Source organism: Myxocyprinus asiaticus, chromosome 10 (assembly GCF_019703515.2).
Source record: "Myxocyprinus asiaticus isolate MX2 ecotype Aquarium Trade chromosome 10, UBuf_Myxa_2, whole genome shotgun sequence".
NCBI classification, from domain to species: Eukaryota; Metazoa; Chordata; class Actinopteri; order Cypriniformes; family Catostomidae; genus Myxocyprinus; species Myxocyprinus asiaticus.
The window spans coordinates 41,652,341-41,669,335 of NC_059353.1; the positions used below are offsets into that span (position 1 = coordinate 41,652,341).

Genomic DNA, 16,995 nt, shown 5'->3' on the forward strand with positions numbered 1-16,995 from the left:
CTCAAGGTGACTTTTCCCCTCCTTTGTTCATGGTTTAAAAAATGTTTGTACAATAGACAATTCAGGCTCAACTGCACATAGTCTTGTGAATACAAATCTTTAAGAGGAGTCTCAAAAGATCTGTGTTCATGCCTGCCTTTACTTTTGAACAAATGTACCATGCAAACACTCAACCACACACCTGTCTACACTTTCTCTTTCCTGGTCTAACACTGTTTCTGCCTCTTACCTCTTCCCCTCTCCTAGTCCCCACCGAAAGGTGCTACCATTCCCTACCGCCCAAAGCCCGCCTCCACCCCCGTCATTTTTTCAGGTGGCCAGGTAAGAGCCGACCCGCTGGCGGCGTCCGCAGCCAACCTCAGCCTTTTACTGCAGCACCAGCCACTGCCTGTTAGTTCACTCAGGTTTTCTCACCTTCTCACACGCATGATGTCACGCCATCCTAACCAGAGAGGGAGGAGCTTTAGATTGTGAATGAGCACACTGATAGGTCCTCAAATAGCTGCAATAAAGTGCAGAATATGGTCTTCTGCCATTACATATTTTCAGTGTATTCTTAAAATATGTGCAGCAGCACTTTAAATGTGAAGTGAGTAATTTCTGCAGCTAGACCTGTCACAATATTTACATATTCGCACAGAAAAGGATGCATGAACGTGCATAAATTGGGATAAACATACATATATTACTGTTGCATAATAATATTCTTAATTTCCTCAGTTTTGGTTTAGACAGAAATTGACACATCTCAGCGTTCCAACAAACAGCAATGTTTTGAAAATGCCAAAGTGTGAAGTCAACCTACCTTAGTATTGCTATCTTGTACTGTAGTAGTTATCTCTGCATATTAAACTATGGTAGGAGAAAGTATTTTAACAAAAAATTACACACTTCACCTTTAGATGGTAATTAATACGTTATAGCTACTTTAAGTGTGCTTTAATTATAAACTAATGTTATTCACTCAACCAGTCTCACAGTGTATCATTTGCAAACTCTCATTGCGAAACAAACTCCTCCCTCCCAGAGCAAATATAATATCCTTTTTATATTTTCAAAGATTTTCAAAGTGGATCACAATTATATGCTGTGAAGAAAAAAAATGACAGTGTTTGTTGACCTGAATTTTAATTAATTTGAGATTCCAAAAAACTTGAAATATCGAGTTATAAATATAAAAAGGATATGCTATCAAACATGGTTTTCAAAGTCATCCCCACTCATTCGCTAACCAGCACAAAATACACTGTGTTTGTAATATTTTTTTCCACTAATCTAACATTCCTTTGATGAATAATAATATCCTTTAACAAAACTTTTCAACATAACCCAAATACGGGTGCTTCATCCAACACCACCATAGATAGCATGTAATGACTTCTACTTACAACAAAATACCTCCAAATTGAAGTTGCACTCAGTATTTTTATTTATTTATTTATTTATTTTCTTTTTTTATGTTTATGTTGTGCTTGCTATTTTCAGCTACTAATGCTATTGCATAAATGTATTCCAATGTCCAATAACAGGGGGGCTACTTAAATAAAAATAAGTAGTATTTGGCTGGCCATGTAATCTCAATGTGTCGGTCCCTTTGAGGCAGCCCAGTTCCATGCAAAATAATCTTGATCTCATGAGAATCTACATCATTTTTCCAAAGTACTATTAATTTCTCAGGGGTAAATCTTTTTTATTGAGGAAAAAATTCTGAGTGCACCTGGGATTAGATATAACTATTAGTGTCACACTTTAAATTCAAGTCCTATGAAACATGGAAGTGGGAAATGAAGACATTTATGGAAAAATAATACTGCCTGATTTGCATTTCTGAACATTATGGCATTATTGAAATACAAAACTTGAAGGATGTTATCTATTCATCTTTTTTAAACTAATAGCATCTATTTAATTGTTGATTATATTTACCCACACATGGAACATGTTTGTTTGTAACTTGCAGACAATTCAATATACATACCAATGTATGTGTGTATGTGTGCATTTATATATGCACACATGTACATATACATACAGGTAAGAAATGAGAGATAAAAGTGTCTGTTAAATGCACTGAATATTTAAATCACTGCATAATATTGTATAACTATTATTTGAAATTATTTACATTTCTGAAGTGCTGAAAATCACATATTCCTGTAAGATATAAATAGATACTTTAGTGGTTATAAATCAGTTAGCTCTTGTTTAATGGGCCTTGCAGCTTTGTGAAAATATTGATTTTCTTCCCTTTTTTCCCATCTTCACAGGCCTACACAATTCAGGGACAATATGCCATTCCACACCCAGATGTGAGTCTCCAAATCCCTCCCCTTCCCCTCCTTAGCATCATTAGCAATTTGCATGGCTCTGTAGTTTTCAGCCTGGACCTCTCTATTAATATTAAGCAGTAATATTAATATGACGTTTCTGATGTGTAATTTATGTCACATTACAATTTGAAGTTGTTCTCAGCCCTCCAAATGTAAACCAAACTTCTAAGGACTTGGCCTGTTGGGGGAAATGACAATGTTTGGCATTTTCTAGAGGAGAAATTTAGCACTCTTTAGGTCACATTCACTAATAATTGTGTGCAGAAAAGGTGCTCACCCAAAATGTTTGCCATGCAAACGCTTATACATTTCTTTTTACCCTCATTCTCATTTTGATGAATTCAGATCATTCTGAATTAGGAAGTGCATGCCCATAGTTACTAATTAGCATAATACACGCCCAAACCATCTCCATATAAGATGAATTATGATTACTGCTTCAAAATGTTCACACACAGATCAGATGCAAATACATGCATATGCAGTTAAAGAATGAGACTCATTATCCACCGATCCACACAGAATTACGTACTGAATAAAACTTGTAACAATTTAATTACCTAATCAAATTGGAAACTCCCTCACAATCCAGATGGTTTCGTAATGCTACGTTTTCATCATAGATAATCTAAATGAATATCTATCAGTGAGACGAAGAGATGGTGTGTGTCAGTTCTTTTCATTTAGGATAGGCAGTGACTGATGCATAGAGAGGCTTCGGCTGACACAGCAATCACTCAAGTCGAGGTTGGACATCCCTTTCAAACTCCTTTAAACTCAGATTTAGAGGGTGTACACAGCACCTTCCATTGGTCTTCTCTTATTTAAAGACTTTTTATCAGGGAGGGTGAGATGGACGAAGAGAGTGCTTGAGGTCTGTGTCCTCTCTCAAGGTTGCTAAAGCTCTTACGTTTTCATATCCCTGATGGATACTTGTAGTTTGTGCGTGTGTTAGGGACAAATTATTCTTGGTAATAATGGCACCACTTCATGTATTTAATACCAGCCGTGGCACACAGGTTGCATAATATCACAAACTAAACTCACCTTTGATCTTGAAACAAGGATCTTTTAGTCTTGGCCAAAAGTTTAATCACCTCCTCATCTAAATCACTCTCTTTCCTTGGAACAAGGCCCAATTGACCCTTTGCTAATCTATTGCTTGCTTGTTCAGACAAGCTTTACAGAACTTCTTATAGGAATGAGCTGGAGATTTCCTTAAACAGTGCAATTTTTTTTAATAACGTGCTCATAAAGTGGTAAAAATTGTATAGATATTATTCTTATGTGGGCTGGAATGAAGTGCGATATTGCAAAACAAATTTATCTGCCATTTTTCTTTAAAGAAATCGTGAAATTATTTAATAATGTACAATCCCAATTCCGAAAAATTTGGAACAGTATGATAAATGCTAATAAAAACAAAAAGATGTGATTTGTAAATTATATTCACCCTTTGCTATATTGAAATCACTACAAAAACACATTATATGATGTTTTACCTCGTGAATTTCATTGTTTTTTGAAAATGTACAGTCATTTCAAATCAGATGATTGCAACACGCACCAAAAAAGTTGGGACAGGGGCAATATAAGACTAGTAACAATTTGACGAGTTGAATTAACAAGGTGATGTGAAACAGGAGATGTTAAAAAGGTGAGGCAATTGTGTCACAGTATATAAGGAGCCTCCAAAAACAGCCTAGTCCTTCAGGAGCAAGGATCATTTGAGACTTGTCAATTTGCCAACAGATGCTTAAGAAAATAATCCAGTACTTTGAGAACAATGTTCCCCAAAGACAAATTGGAAGGATTTTGGGCATTTCACCCCCTACAGTGCACAATATAGTTAAAAGATTCAAGGAATCTGGTCAAATCTCTGTGTATAATGTGCGAAGACCACTTCTGAATGTGCGTGATCTCCGATCCCTCAAACGTCACTGTCTTAAAAAACAGCATTCATCTGTAATGGATATCATGAACATGGGTTTGCGATTACTTTAGTAAACCTTTGTTAGTCAATACAACTCGCCGCTGCATCCACAGATGCTAGTTAAGACTATACTATGCAAAGCAGAAGCCCTACATCAACACTGTCCAGAAGCTCTGCCGACTTCTCTGGGCTCGGTCTCATCTTAAATGGAAAGTAGAATGGTGGAACCATGTTTTTTGGTCCGACGAGTCCACATTTCAAATAGTAAAAAAACAAAAAAAACAAACAAACAAACAAACAAACATCGAGTTCTCCGGGCCAAAAAGGAAAAGGACCATCCAAGCTGTTATCAGCATCAGGTCTAAAAGCCAGTGTTTGTATGAGCCAGGGGTGTGTCAGTGCCCATGGCATGGGTAACTCGCACATCTGTGAGGGCGCCATTAATGCAGACAGATATGTACAAATTTATACTGCCATCCAGTCTTTTCCAGGGACATCCCTGCATTTTCCGGCAGGACAACTTCAAACCACATACTGCCCGGATTACAAGTGCATGGCTGCGTTGTGAGAGTGTTGGTGCTAGATTGGCCTGCCTGCAATCCTGACCTGTCTCCAACTGAGAATGTGTGGCACATTATGAAGCACACCATACAGTAACGAAAACCCGTACAATTGTGCAGTTGAAGACCTTCATAATGGATGAATGGGGGAAAATCCACTTGCTAAACTTAACAAACTTGTAGCTTCAGTGCCCAAAGGCTTAAGTGTTAGTAGAAGAAATGGTGATGTTTCACAGTGGGAAACACTCGACTGTCACAACTTTTTTGGAGCGTTTTGCGATCATCTGATTTGTAATTACTGTACATTTAAAACAAAAAAAATTAAATTCACAAGGTAAAACATCATATAATGTGTAGTTGTTGTGATTTCAATATAGCAAAGTGTGAATACAATTTACAAATCACTCATTTTTTATTTAACTTTTATTTGCATTTTTCATACTGTCCCAACTTTTTCGGAATTGGGGTTGTAGTAACTGAGCTAAAAAATGGGGAAAACGCTCTTCAAAATCAACTGAAAAGAGAAGAGCCTCATTTGATTCCAATTACAAGTGATAACATTTGTTTTATGAACAGAACTGCTAATGTTTCTACAATGTACTCACTATGTCATTGTGATTGCTTTACTCTTTATCTCCACTATTATGACAAGAATTAATATGTAAATTAATTAACATTAAGTCATTCACATTCATTTACCTTAGAGTATATGTAGGTGTCTTTACTGATGTAATATATGTTCATTTGGGCAATTTAATTCTAAAGATTTATTTAAAGAGTTGGAAAAAAATACAGTGTGTATCCTCTCTGGGTACCTTGTGTCAGAATTAGTGCAATAACATTTCACTGTATTATTGGATTATTTCTGAAAAATTCCATTTAAAAATATCAAGCACACAGGACTTCCATAGACTTACATTAGAAAAGATCAAAAGCTTGTCTGATAATATGGCGGATTTGCTAAGGTTGAATTAGGTTGGTTAGTAACGTTTTTAATACTGGGCTTAAAAAAGAGTTAATCAACCAGCCTTCGCAAACATAGCAATTTGAGCTTAACCCACCAACTCAGGCCAAGTCCTACTAAAGTTTCTGTCTTTCTATCTTCAGCTTTCTCTTTTGCTCTTCTTCCACCACAGTGTGTCATGGCTTCTTCTCCTCTTTGTCTCTTTGTTCTAGTTTAGTTTCTTGATTTCTTGGTGTGACCTGTCTTATAACAATAACCTCTTAGTTCTACTGTCCCTCCAAACCCTCAGCAGTTGACCAAGCTCCACCAGTTGGCTATGCAGCAAACCCCCTTTACCCCCCTCGGACAGACCACCCCTGCTTTCCCTGGTACGTACCCACGAGCCCTTTCGAAGTTTCCTTCTCTTTGTACCTGTAGAGACACTCTCTTTTTCTTTCTCTCTCTATCTCTCTTTCCTTCTTGTTCCATGTCAAGCATCATGACATGCCCGTGGTGGTTGCTCTTCACTTTGTGGCATTTCTTAGTTATATGTTTATTTTATTTTTAATTTAAGGTTTTAGTTAGTTTAGTTTATTTTGATACTATTTATTTAAATATTTTTATTTAAATTTTATTTTATTTAAAGTTTTAGTTTAATATTTTGCTGCTCACTGTTTATTTAAAGGTACTTATTTGAATTTTATTTTATTTTTAGTTTGTTTGAGTTTTGTTTAATATTTTGATACTCACTGTTTATTTATTTACACTTTTTTCAATTACATTTTTTGTTTAAGTTTAAGTTACGTTTTTGTTTAATAATTTGCTACACTATTTTTAACACTTTATTTATTTAAACTTATTTAAATTGTATTTTATTTTTAGTGTATTTAATTTACGTTTAAGTTTTACTTCAATATTTTTCTACTCACTATTTATTTAAAATTTTACTTTCTTTTTTTTAAAAGTTTAATTAAGTCTGCATTTTAGTTTAATATTTTACTATTCACTATTTATTTATTTAAACTTTTTTATTTAAATTGTATTTTATTTTTAGTTTGAGTTTAATTAAATTAATTTTAGTTTAATATTTTGCTGCTCACTGTTTATTTAAAGTTACTTATTTTAATTTTATTTTATTTTTAGTTTGTTTAAGTTTTGTTTAATATTTTGATACTATTTATTTATTTACACTTTTTTCAATACAATTTTTTGTTTGTTTATTTAAGTTAAGTTTTAGTTTAATATTTTGCTACTCTATTTTTAACACATTATTTATTTAAACTTATTTAAATTTTATTTTATTTTTAGTGTGTTTAAGTTGTTTAAATTTGACTTCAATATTTTTCTACTCACTATTTATTTATTTATTAAAAATGTTACTTTATTTTTTGTTTGTTTAATAAAGTCTACGTTTTAGTTTAATATTTTACTATTCACTATTTATTTATTTAAACTTATTTAAATAAATATTTAGTTTAAGTTTACTTAAGATAAGTTTAAGTTTTAGTTTAATATTTTGCTACTCACTATTTGTTTATTTAAACTTGTTTACATTTTATTTTATTTTTATTTTAAGTTTAATTAAGTCTAAGTTTTAGTTTAATATTTTGCTTTTCACTACTTATTTTTAATTAAATGTGTTAATTTAGGAGAAGCTTTAAGGTTTAGTTTAATATTTTGTTGCTCACTATTTATTTTTTTATTTAAACTTTAAGGCAACAAAAATCTGACAGCTCAGTGTTATATTAACAGAACTACAATTTACCCTACAATGTTTTTGTAAACTTTATTCGAAGCATTCTACTAAACTTTATACAGAACAAAATCTCTGTGTCAGGTTAAAAGATAGTAAGATGTTCTGGCTTAGCAACATTGTCATATACAGGGAACTAATGGTGTAGAATTTTATACTCAAAAGGAGTTACTGATTGCTATCCAAGCTTTGCTGCCCTTCAGAAAATGGCTCAAGAGAAGCATATAAGTGTTTTCATTTTATACAAACCTCAACACATCTTCCACAAAGCCATGAATAATGTATTCATCTTGATAAACACTTCAGATCTTCTGTGCTCTTGTCTCTTACTAGCACAGTTTGAACTGTTATTCAGTGCAAATCCAGTGCCATGTACTAAGTAGAACATATCTTGCTATTCACATATATCTCATATATCATAGGCTTATTAAATATATATCTAATTTATGTGTGTCAGACCAAGGACACATGAAACTTTGACTTTCCAGATGAGAAGATATGAGAGCCACTAGAGATATTAAAGCTAGTTTAAGATGAAAGAAGGCTTCCATTATAAAGGCCTCTCTAGAGGACTAAGTTGCCTTGCTTGCACTCTGGACCAGGACCATTTAGGCCACTGTCCAAAGCTCAGTTTGCTCCTTACAGAGTGTGTATGCAATGCTGTTTATCCAAGGCTGTCTTTCGACCTTCCCTCTGCTCTCTGATCCAGGTCTGGATGCAAGTCCCCCGGCCAGTACTCATGAACTCACCATTCCCAATGATGTGAGTACAGAGCTCGATGTTCTATTTTAACTATCAATCCCTTGTCAAAATCCTACAGGAATGCTAATGTAATTTATTATATAATTATCTTATAATTGAGTTATATTCTGAAAAAAACCACAAAAAAAACAGAGAAGTATGAATTACAGTTTATCCCAGACATCTTCATAAGTCAGACCAAGTCAACGAATTAGGAGTCTTTCAAGGACAAGTCTAAATCAAGTTTTGGTCTTTTGTCACAAGTCCAAGTCAAGTCTCAAATCCCTTTTAGTAATCGTTTTCTATGCACTAAAGGTTAATTTTATAAACCTTGTCGTGCAATCGATTTCATATATATTGTTGTTCACGAGTCTCTATTTTGCAGTTTAAGTCAAGTAACAAGTCAGTTTATTTGTGAGTCTCAGGCTTGAGTTTCTATCTCTGGTTTATCCAGTTGGATTTTATTCCCAATTATTTTAGAAATTCTATTTGCATTGCATTAGTTTGTTTTTGACAAGGGTTAGTTGGCTGTCACAAGACTCTAGCATACTTCCTATACTCAACAACACTATTATGAATACTTAAAAATGAAAAAAATCTTTCTGTGACATGAATACACAAATCAGTCTTTTATTTATCCTTTTAAGAACCTTTGCACTTTCTTCCCAGCTAATAGGCTGCATAATCGGGCGCCAGGGAACCAAAATCAACGAGATCCGTCAGATGTCTGGAGCGCAGATCAAAATCGCTAATGCCATGGAAGGGTCATCAGAGCGCCAGATCACCATTACAGGAACCCCCGCCAACATCAGCCTTGCCCAGTACCTCATCAACGCAAGGTAAGTTATACCTCAAACCATGAGTTTGGAACCCAGGAATAACCATTTTTAAAGTCATAATGAAATGCCAATCGTAACCCAATTTACTTTCATTTTCTAACATGCTGTATTTCCGAACGAAATGGGATATTGAATGAGAAAAAATGTAGTGTAGGAATTGATTGTAATCATTGGTAATTAAGTAGTTTTTAAAAAGTAGGCATTACATACGAGAATGGAGCCAGGTGGTTAGAAAGTCGATTTGTGACGTCAATGGAAAAGAAAAGTTGTTTCAGATGTGGAGCAAGTTATAACATTTTGATGTAAGATTACAAAGACATTTTTCATTAAGAATAACATGCACCAATGAATCATGCACAATAGGACTAGAAACTTGTACAGTGTTAATAAAGTAAATAGAATCCATTTTGATTTCATGTTGCCTTTGACATTGAGCATGTGCAGCAATATGCTGACAACTATTAAAAATCAGCTTATTAAAAAAAAAACAACCTTAGAAACCCACGTCTACGTGAAAGAGGCATGCGCACAACACTTGCACACATTGAATGAGCCAGTAAGAATGTAGGTAAAGGTGATTGCATGCAAAATTAAGGTAATGGGCAAAAATCTTTGTGTTAGTCGTTTTTGCTTAAACCATTTATGCTGATAAAAGAACACTGTTTAAGGTGTTTACATGACCTCACACATTGTCAGTTTATTAACCTCTTCAACTCTGGGATATTTTGGGGCTGCCGCCTGCAATTTTTTACAATCAAATTTAAAAGCTCACCATTTACAAATTAAAAATACTCCAATTATTCATAAATAATATTGTATATGTCTACAATCTTATGATGAATATAATTTTTCCTCTATCACCTTCCATCATAATATGCAGATCTGAAATGTAGGTGGCGCTCTAACACATTTTAGCCCTTACAGATGTGCTTGTCCATAGACATTCAGTCTAATTTTTAGTTTATGCACCACCACCATTGTTTCTTCTAATATCTCGGCCTCTGAGTGGACTAGAAGCTCAATCTAGGTGTCATTAGAAAGCTGAGATCCTGCCCTTTGCGATTATAACATATATTTCCGATGATTTATTTAGCATGCTTTTCTTGCTGAACCACATATTTTGATTATTTACACAAGCAAGCTCACAGACAAGTAAAAAATGGCTATTTAAAAAAAAAAAGCAGATATAAAGTTTTTAGCTAATTGGGGCTTTTATGTTTTACAGATATCAAACTTCACTTTGTAATTCTTTTGAAAATCTTTCAAACTGTGGTATTAGATCAACAAACTGATTTTATATTATTTAAATTTATATCATTTTATTTATAATTTAATTATTAATTTAAATAATAATCACATTCCTGTGAATGAGAGCATTCATTTGATATATGACATAGTTTGTGCTGATTTGTGATGCTAATGTTTTCAGGCCTTATTTTGTTAGTTTATTTAACATAAATGAAGAAGTGATGCACTTTCAAAGGATACCCCATATGCCTGACTTATGTATTCGGAGACGTCAACATTTTAAGCGTAAACTTTTATCGTGACATAGCGCCCCCTTTTGGACCCGCCGGCAGGTCGTAGAGTTGAAGAGGTAATCAGTGTAAGAACATGCATGTAAACATGTTCAGAATTGCATTCTTCACGGTCCTGTTTAAAATTAATTGGAATTTTGCTGTTTTCTTTCAAACTGCAGTAACAAACAATGTATACATTTCATGAAGTCTTCATAGATTGAAATCTTTTAAAAGCTCCTTTAAAAAATGTGGTGCTTTATGCGGTCTTAACACTGTGTACAGGGTTCACGGCACATCCAAAATGCAACCTTATTCTGACGTCATGTTGTACTAGTAATATGTTCAGAGAATCGGACACATACAGCCACAGATTTGCTCTTGTGTTTGATATGAGGTTAACAGAGTAGTGGCCGGGGCGATACTAATGCATATTGCTTTCCCACGGTTCTGATGGCAGGTTCAGAGACGTGGCAGCCATGTGGACTGACCCTTCATCAATGACAACATCCTGAAGTCCCAAACTGCTTTCATTATCTGAAGCTACCAACAGCCGATTCCCAATAAACCTTACATACAATCCTCCCATAGAACTCACCAACCCTATACCCTTAAACCCCATGGTCAACTTCATCAGTAGTTACACACATGTAGACAGATTACTAAAAAAACAACAACAACAAAAAAACAAAAAAACAACAACAAACAAACAATGAAACGCAGGAAACATGTAGTATGATTTGTTCATGTTATGCAGTGTTTCAGTGTAGTGTTTTAGCATGCTGAATGCTTGAATCTCGTTGTGTATTTATTTATTATTTAAAATCGGTTAGATTAGTTGAGTATGGTTGCTGAATAAGTCTTGTAGTTTGTCAGAAAATCCTAAAATTGTTTAAAAAGATGCAATAGATTTAAAAGGATTGCATCTGATTGCTTTTTAGCAATGCTGTTGGCAAGGAGCTAGTGATGCAAATGTACAAGGATGTTGTGACAAAGTACAAAAGAATTGAGATGTTGGACATTTCTTTAGAGGTGGAAAAGATTTTATTTCACATATGACAAGAGCTTGATTGTTTCCAGCTTGACAGAATCTAAAGAAGTGCATGATTGTTATGCAGGAACATACTAAACATGGAGAGCAACAAAGCGGAAATCTTTATTGTACAGTGTCAAATGCTTTCAGAATTATTTTATGTTTTCTATTTTTTCTATCTTTTCCTTATCCTTCCCCTTTTCCCTCTTCCTTTAATTATTCTAGGCTGACGTCTGAGGTCACTGGAATGGGCACTCTCTAATTTCTTCCCATGATCCTTCACTGCATCACATGACCCTTGAGCCAATGGCATTGCACCTAGTTTCTTTATTTATCTGTACTATGCTGTCCTGTATTTTCAGAAATAATGACTCATTTATATTCTATAATGTGCAAATATTTAAGAACTCCCTCCTACTTGACCTTTGTTGTGCTCCTGATGATCCTTAATTATCACCTGTTTCTTTTCAAGTACACTTTACGTTTTTTTGACTCTCTAGTACCTCCACTCACCGGTGTCCTGTTTTGCCATAGCTTTCACTGTGAATTCACCTTTTCTATGTTTTCCAGTTCATTTTCAATGATGTGGTCTGCACTGATGTAATAAGCCAATCAAATCATACATTTTTACAATCTCTCATTAAAGGGATTGTTTAGCCAATTGGAGCCAGTGACAGTTCTGTCGTCACTAACTCACCATCATGTTTTAAACTCAAATGACTTTGTTTCGTGGAACACAAAATGAGATCAATCACCATTAACTTTAATTGTATGGAAAAAAATGTGCAGTTACTGAGGCTAACAGTTTACCTAACATTTTGCTTTGCGTTCCACGGAAAAAAAAATAAAGTCATACAGGTCTGAAAAAACATGAGGGTGAGTAAATGTCATCAGAACTATACCTTTAAATCACATTGAATTTGTCATTTTTAAGCAGCAGTCCTATGCTTTATTGATTTTTTGAAAACACAGGTCTTTGCTTACCTCGTACCTCAAAACAGTGCTTCTCACACATGAATAATGAAACAAATTGATGGAGTTGGATTGTTTGCACCACGCCTGTATGTTTTGTTTGCATCTGTCATTGTGGCATGCTGAGTAACACAGCGAATCCATTATTAGCCGCTTGTATTCACTTTCACAACATAAACGATGAAAAAAAATAAATCAGAGCGAAAACAAATTAAACCAGCTCACAGCTTTACTGCATGCTGAGACATTTAAATTCAGCCCACAATCTGAGTTTATTTAAATAATTGAATATATTACAGCAGAATTATTTTTAGAATATTTTTATAAATGTATGTGTTTTTGCAGTAGTATGGCAAATAGGGGGGCTTTATTCCTTTGGAAGTGAATACAGATTTGCTGATAATGAAATCTGCCTTATACGGTCTCTGTGGTAGCATTCAGTGACAATGTTTTTTTCACACTGCTCTCCAATCTCTCACGAAAACCATATTAGTCAGTCAAACAGAAAAGACATGCACTAGCATTGCATGCATCAAATGAGACTAAACGTTGTTCTCCACTGACAGCTTTTGAAACATGCACACACAGTCGACACAGCTGCCAAGGGTGTATTTCTGATACATGGCAATACAACAGAATGCTTTTAAATTGTCCCAAGCCCACCTCATCTGTAAGACAGGATCATTTGTATCTTGGGATCTGGAATGTTCACGGGTTTAGGCCAGAATTTAAAGGGACAGTTCCCCTAAAAATGACAATTCTGTTATTATTTACTCACCATCATGTTGTTCCAAACCTGTATGACTTTCTTTATTCAGTGGAACATCAGAAGTTGTTGTTATGCGCATTGTAAAGCTCTAGGTATACTTCCATTTTGACGTGAACGCTCAGTGTCTGCGTACAGTTGAATGCGAGCCTTTCAAAGTACACTCCATATAACTGACCAATAAAGATGTCTTTATATTCCTTCAGACTCGAGTTATACAAATGTAGGTACCTCCAGACCTCCTCACACATGCTCTCTTGACTTGCACATCCATTGTTGTTGTTTTTACCTTCATCTACTGATGTTTAGGGGCGATTACATCTTCTAGTGTTTCTTTGTGACAACAATGGCTGAAAATGTAAGTGTAACCTTGTGGAACATTAATTAGTGCAAATAACTCCAGGCACACGCGCATTCTGCTTGTTCAAGGACGCGCAGTTAGGAAAAATTTGGCTGCGCTCCTTCAGTGCTCACACTCTGCTGATGACGAGATTTGCGTCACGCATCCTGACCGAAGTATACTTTGGGCTTTAGCCTCAGTCACCATTCACTTTCATTTTATGAAAAACAAAAAAGATGCAACGAAAGTGAATGGTGACTGTGGCTAACAATCTGCCTGTAATCTCTTTTCATGTTCCACAGAATAAAAGTAAATCTTACAGGTTATGAGCAACATGAGGGTGAGTAAATTATGACCGAATTTTCTTTTTTTTGGTGAACAGTCCTTTTAAGATGTGTTGGCAGACTAAACACTCTGGTCTGTCTTGCTCTTAAATATGATTGTTTCTTTATAATAGTGGTTTATTTTCAATTAAAGACACTGTGTCTTTTATTATTATTTCTTTTACCCATGATTATTGTATGTGTCACATCCTGCTGATGGCGCCTTACTGGTCTCTAAGTTGTAAGTTGTAATCATCTTTTTCTTAAATGCAAAACTCTAATTTGATTGACTTAAGGTTATATATGTTGCATATTATGCTGTGGTTTATTATAAATAAGACAGGCTGTTTACACCTAGATGCATATAGATACTCTTTCCTATACACTATCCACCTATTGGCACCTTCAAATATAATTTATTATATTTATAATTAGTTTCAAGTTGTTTTAAATGCTAAGTATGTAACTAGTGGCACCAAGCAAAAATTGCAATCTGTTTGTTTGATTGGCCTGACAAAGCAACATTGGTTCAACCTACGCTGTGAGTTTGGGGTGGGACAAACTTTTTTGTCAGAGCAAAGGTAAACTAGTGTTTGAAACTTGTTTGAAAACAGTCATTTTTGCAGTTCAGTTTGGTGCTACTAGTGGCACAGAAATTACACACTTTTACCACACTTAAATGTTTTGTTGCTATGTTTTCTGCTATTGAAGCCCTATGCTTAGGTTCTGGACATTTTCCCAGTTTTTTTCTGAAGATTGCATACCAATCAGAAGTCATACTGATTTACCTTTTTATCCAAATCTGAACTTTTTCAGTGGCAGCAATCAATATGTACTTCATTCTCTACATTTAACAGTCTAACAATTTGGTACTGAGGCTGAAAGTTGAATGTCACTGCTTCAACATGTGATTTGTTATTGAATAGACATTGATCCTCTAGTTTACGTCTATGGCCATTTTTCAATTGCATGGTATTTACATGAGAATATGTAATGATGCATATAGGAACAATTTACTGTACTTTCCCAGTCTTATAACAGAAAATGCATTCACACTGAGGTAATCAGGTACAAAGGCATGCATTTGCAAGGCATTAAAGCTATATTGTATATTTCTATACTTAGTTTGGTATTTGTTGAAGCAGTATCGCACTTCAGCCAAATCAAAGGATTAATCGACCATAGTCAGGCATATTTAGAATTTTGTCTGATCCATTTTTAGTTATGATTAGCCTAATTGTAAGCTATGAGCACAGAACTTTTATAATACTGAAATTTGAACACGTATGCACATGGTCATGTTAAGCCAGCCGGACACGACCAAAGTAATGTCATATTGTTGCTTTAAAATGACTAATTTTTCTGGAGTTATACAACACATTCTCTTGGTGTTTTAGATTAAGCGTTCATTTTTTTGTTGTTACATTTAGCATATGTTTTGCACTGTTTTGAAATGTAATATTTGTGTCAGTGTCTTAGACTCTGTTAAACATTAAGTTAGATTGTATGTTTACACAAGACTATGTCTTGTGATACTTGTATGGAATGTTTTATTTGATGTTATTATGTTTAGTCCATAATGTGCTGTACTCTAGATCTTTGTACAGAGGCATATTAATATTCAAATAGCAGCATGCATAACTGTGACATTTCTCAGTAGCAGAATGCTTTACCAAGGGAGGCTACTGTTATTTTTTATTACTATTGTTGTTACTATTCATTTATTTCACAAATGCAATAAAATAAATGTCCGTATAGGACTGCAGTGACGTGTTGGATATGATTAACTGTTTGGTGGAAAACAATGAAAGGCATTGCAAACCGCTTTTATATTTTTTCATGTTTCATATTTGCCTGGCCTAATGACATCACGTGATATTGTTCTCATCCAAATCATGTGTTTGATTTGCATTCATAACTCTAATAACACATTCATTCACAATGTATACATCCAAACTCGTTACATTCATTTAGTTGGTGCAGTTTTTCATTGTACTAGAGCAGCAAAAAGAAAAAAAAAGATCCCTCTACCTGTTTGTGCTTATGTAAATGATTCTGTTTGAAGATGTTACAAAGAGTAATTATTTTATGTCGGACTATTTGCTGCTTGCAGGTCTATATTAGATTCAAATTACTGCTGAGGCTAGGTTAACTTTGAAATGTTTTGTAAAAAGAGAGAATAAAGTTTGTTTTTTTTCCCTTGAATTTTGTTATGCCTCTTATTTTATGTTAGTTGATTGTTAGTTTTTCTGTGACTGTGGCCCAGGGTCAGAAATTAGCCTGGGCTTGGGGCAAAATGGACAAAAATGTGGGGGCAAAAATGCCTGTTTAGTAAATTATTTTATGTTTTGTTTCATCTGTTATCTAACATTTGAAATATTCCACTGTATTTTAATCTAGGCCAATCTAGTTATGGGTTAGTGACTCATCAGAAACTTTACACTCTTAGAAGAAAAGGTTCCATATAGAACCCAAAAGGGTTCTATTGCTCACTTCATATTTGGAACCCCTAAAAGGTTCTATTTAGAACCCTTTTTTAAGGGTTCTATCAAAAGAACACTAAAGGGTTCTTTAAGCCAGGTGGAAAGGTTCTACATAGAACCTTTTAGGGGTTCCCAACATGCTACCATAACATTCGTTTTTTTTTAGCTTTTAAATTATTTTTTGTTTTATTACCAGAAGAACGTTTAATCATGGATATGCAAATTGAATAGTTCATTAACTATATCATTAAGAAAGTGAAATAACCATATAAAAGGCATTTATTATTAATTGATTAATTGATAAATTATTAAGTGAAACATTTTTAATAGTTTGTATTTACATCAACACAAGCAATAATTAACAATTCACAATGCAGTAATTATTGTATGAGAACTGACTTATTACATACCTGTGGATTTATTAAACTAATAGTTAATTGGTAGTAATATTATTTATATAAA

General features: G+C 34.3%; 1 protein-coding gene across 13 annotated transcripts in view; it reads left to right on the forward strand.

Moving 5' to 3' along the window:
• pcbp3 (poly(rC) binding protein 3) overlaps positions 1–16,255 on the forward strand; it is an 88,329-nt gene extending 72,074 nt beyond the window's left edge. For 3 of the 13 annotated variants that reach the window (XM_051709139.1, XM_051709140.1, XM_051709141.1), the window contains 6 exons: positions 247–390; positions 2,268–2,309; positions 6,077–6,155; positions 8,229–8,281; positions 8,930–9,099; positions 11,077–16,255. In XM_051709139.1, coding sequence (XP_051565099.1) covers positions 247–390; positions 2,268–2,309; positions 6,077–6,155; positions 8,229–8,281; positions 8,930–9,099; positions 11,077–11,131 — 543 coding nt within the window. In that variant the 3' untranslated portion in view covers positions 11,132–16,255. Of the gene's footprint in view, positions 1–246; positions 391–2,267; positions 2,310–6,076; positions 6,156–8,228; positions 8,282–8,929; positions 9,100–11,076 lie in introns of those variants that run through there. The other 10 variants (XM_051709143.1, XM_051709142.1, XM_051709144.1 and 7 more) reach the window with 10 other exon arrangements.
• Positions 16,256–16,995: the final 740 nt, after the last annotated feature.